The sequence below is a fragment of the Corvus brachyrhynchos genome, unplaced genomic scaffold (assembly GCF_000691975.1).
Source record: "Corvus brachyrhynchos isolate BGI_N302 unplaced genomic scaffold, ASM69197v1 scaffold843, whole genome shotgun sequence".
NCBI classification, from domain to species: domain Eukaryota; kingdom Metazoa; phylum Chordata; class Aves; order Passeriformes; family Corvidae; genus Corvus; species Corvus brachyrhynchos.
In genome coordinates, this window is record NW_008237262.1 from 16,868 (window position 1) to 19,135 (window position 2,268).

The following is a 2,268-nucleotide window of genomic DNA, read 5'->3' on the forward strand; positions in this document are numbered from 1 at the left end:
GGCCACCCCATGGCCCTCCCAGGAACCCGGCTGCTCCTGGCTGAGGGGAAGCTCCTCGTCCAGCCTCACCGTGGGCGCCATCGGCAGTGCCAGGAGCTCAGCTCCGTCCTCCTGCGCCTGCTGCTCTTCCATCTTGATCACGATCGTCTCACCTGTGGAGAGACAGCAGTTCATTCCCAGGAAGGGAAGTCCTCCCATGCCTGCAGCTCCAGAGTGGGAGCAGGAGCAGAGGTGAGAGGTGAGAGGAACTGGCAAAGAACGCAAGGGAGCAGGAAGGATTTCCCAGGAGGAGATGAGGTGAAGGGGGGTTGTCCGGGCAGCTTGTTGGACCTCAGGGATGTCATGGAATCACTGAATTACTGAGGTTTGGAAAGCCCTCCAAGATCAAGTCCGATCATCAAGCAAGCACTGCCAAGGCCACCACTGCCCCATGTCCCCAAGTGCCACATCCACAGGGCTGTTAAATCCCTCCAGCAATGGGGACTCCACCCCTGGACTCAATGGACACTAAGGACTGACAGTACAATCCTCACAAAAAAACTGAACCACAGGGAATGTGAAGGCAAAACTGAGCTGCAGAGTCCTCCATCCTGGGAAGACCCCATCAAGAATGGCAGAGTTTAAGTGGGTGAATCCAGGGAAAAGGATCTAAGCAAAACCTCCCCGCAGCAGGAGGGAGCATCCACCCACAGGTACCAAGCCCCAGAGCCACCCTCACTGAGCCTTGCCCCAGGTTTTCCCATTTTCCATCCTTATGAACCCCGCTCAGTCCAGGCAGGTTGTCAGTGCCCATGCTCAGCTCCCCTCACTGTCACTCACTGTCACCGAGCTGTCCTGGTACCGCTCCCTTCTCTGGCAGCCCGGGGGTCCCTGGATCCTCCCTGTCCTCGGCTGGTGGCAGCAGTGCAGGTTTGGAACCAGCATCCTCAGGTCCTGGGAAGGAGGGAGCAATGGGATAAACTGCTGACAGTGGGGACCAGCCAAAGGGGAGTCCTGGAATTCCAGGACATCCGATCACACAGGCCACTGGCAGCCAAACCAGGCACATGGTTTTGCTTATCACAGGAAGTGCCTGTTGGACACTCAAGCTCTAAAATTTCAGCCCAAAATTAGTGAGTGCTAAAATGTAGGACTTTCTGCAGCAAATCCCTGCAGGGTGATCCATCCACAGCCCATATCCCAGGAAAAAACGGTGCAGGAACACTGGCTGCAGGACATGTCACCTGGAATCCCCCCACATTCCACGTGGGAAGGGCTCGGAAGCTGGGTCAGCCCAGGGATGACGATGCCTCTGACATGGTCTGAGTGATCCTCACTGAGAGGGACCATGGCCTCGTAATTCCCCTTCCCAGCAATCCCACGGAGCTCCCGGCTGTCCACGCTCCCCAGCTCCTGCTCCAGCAGAGCGCCCGCCTCACCCTCGCCTGCTGCCGGCACCTGGAAGTAAAGGAGGCTCCACGTGGGGGTCCCCACTGAGCCCCTCCCTGAGCCCCAGGAGATCCCTGGGGGTCCGAAGCTCCTACGAAGAGCCACGTCACGAGGGACATTCCCAGACATCCCAGGGAGGCTCAGCTGTTTCTCCCCAGACCAGAGGCAGATTCTCATGATCCATCCCACCAGCCAGGTGAGCAGTGACCCCTCAGGTGGGAGTGGGACAGGTGGCACCACCCCACATCACCCCACTAGGGCCCAACATGGCTGAAACACTCGGGGCGGGTGTTCTGCTCCCCCTCTTCCCTGGAGACAGGGACAAGCACCAGAGGAGCTGTGTCCATCTGGCTCCGTGCAGCTTCCGAGAGCCAACACACATCCCATTGGCCACATGATCACCTGGGGCACTTTCTCATTGCTTTGGGCACATCTCTGCCACCTACGGCTTGTCCCTGCCACCCTGGGCACAACCCTGTGAGATGGGACAGATCCCTGTTCATCTTTGGCACATTCCCATTAGCTGGGGCTTGTCCCCGTTTGTCACCGCTGGCACGTCCCTGTTATCTGGGGCTTGTCCCCACCAGCTGGGGCTTGTCCCCATTACCTGCGCCCTATTCCTGCCACCCTGGCCACATCCCTGTGAGATGGGACTCATCCTCATTACCCTGGGCCCACCCCTGTCATCATGGGCTCATCCCCATCCCTGTTCCCCAGAGCTTGTCCCTGTCACCGTGGGCTCAGCCCGATCCCCATTCCCCAGGGCCCGTCCCGTTCCTCATTCCCTGGGGCCGGTTCCCACTCCCCGGGTCCCATCCCAGTCCCTGGGGCCCGTCCCCG

General features: G+C 59.5%; 1 protein-coding gene across 1 annotated transcript in view; it reads right to left on the minus strand.

Moving 5' to 3' along the window:
- The window catches only part of LOC108445757 (collagen alpha-1(XVII) chain-like), a 3,020-nt gene extending 758 nt beyond the window's left edge, over nucleotides 1-2,262 (minus strand). The window contains exons 1-3 of the mRNA XM_017730525.1: nucleotides 1,224-2,262; nucleotides 820-933; nucleotides 7-152 (exon numbers count right to left, since the gene is read on the minus strand). Coding sequence (XP_017586014.1) covers nucleotides 7-152; nucleotides 820-933; nucleotides 1,224-1,605 — 642 coding nt within the window. The 5' untranslated portion in view covers nucleotides 1,606-2,262. The remainder of the gene's footprint in view (nucleotides 1-6; nucleotides 153-819; nucleotides 934-1,223) is intronic.
- Between the last annotated feature and the right edge of the window lie 6 nt (nucleotides 2,263-2,268).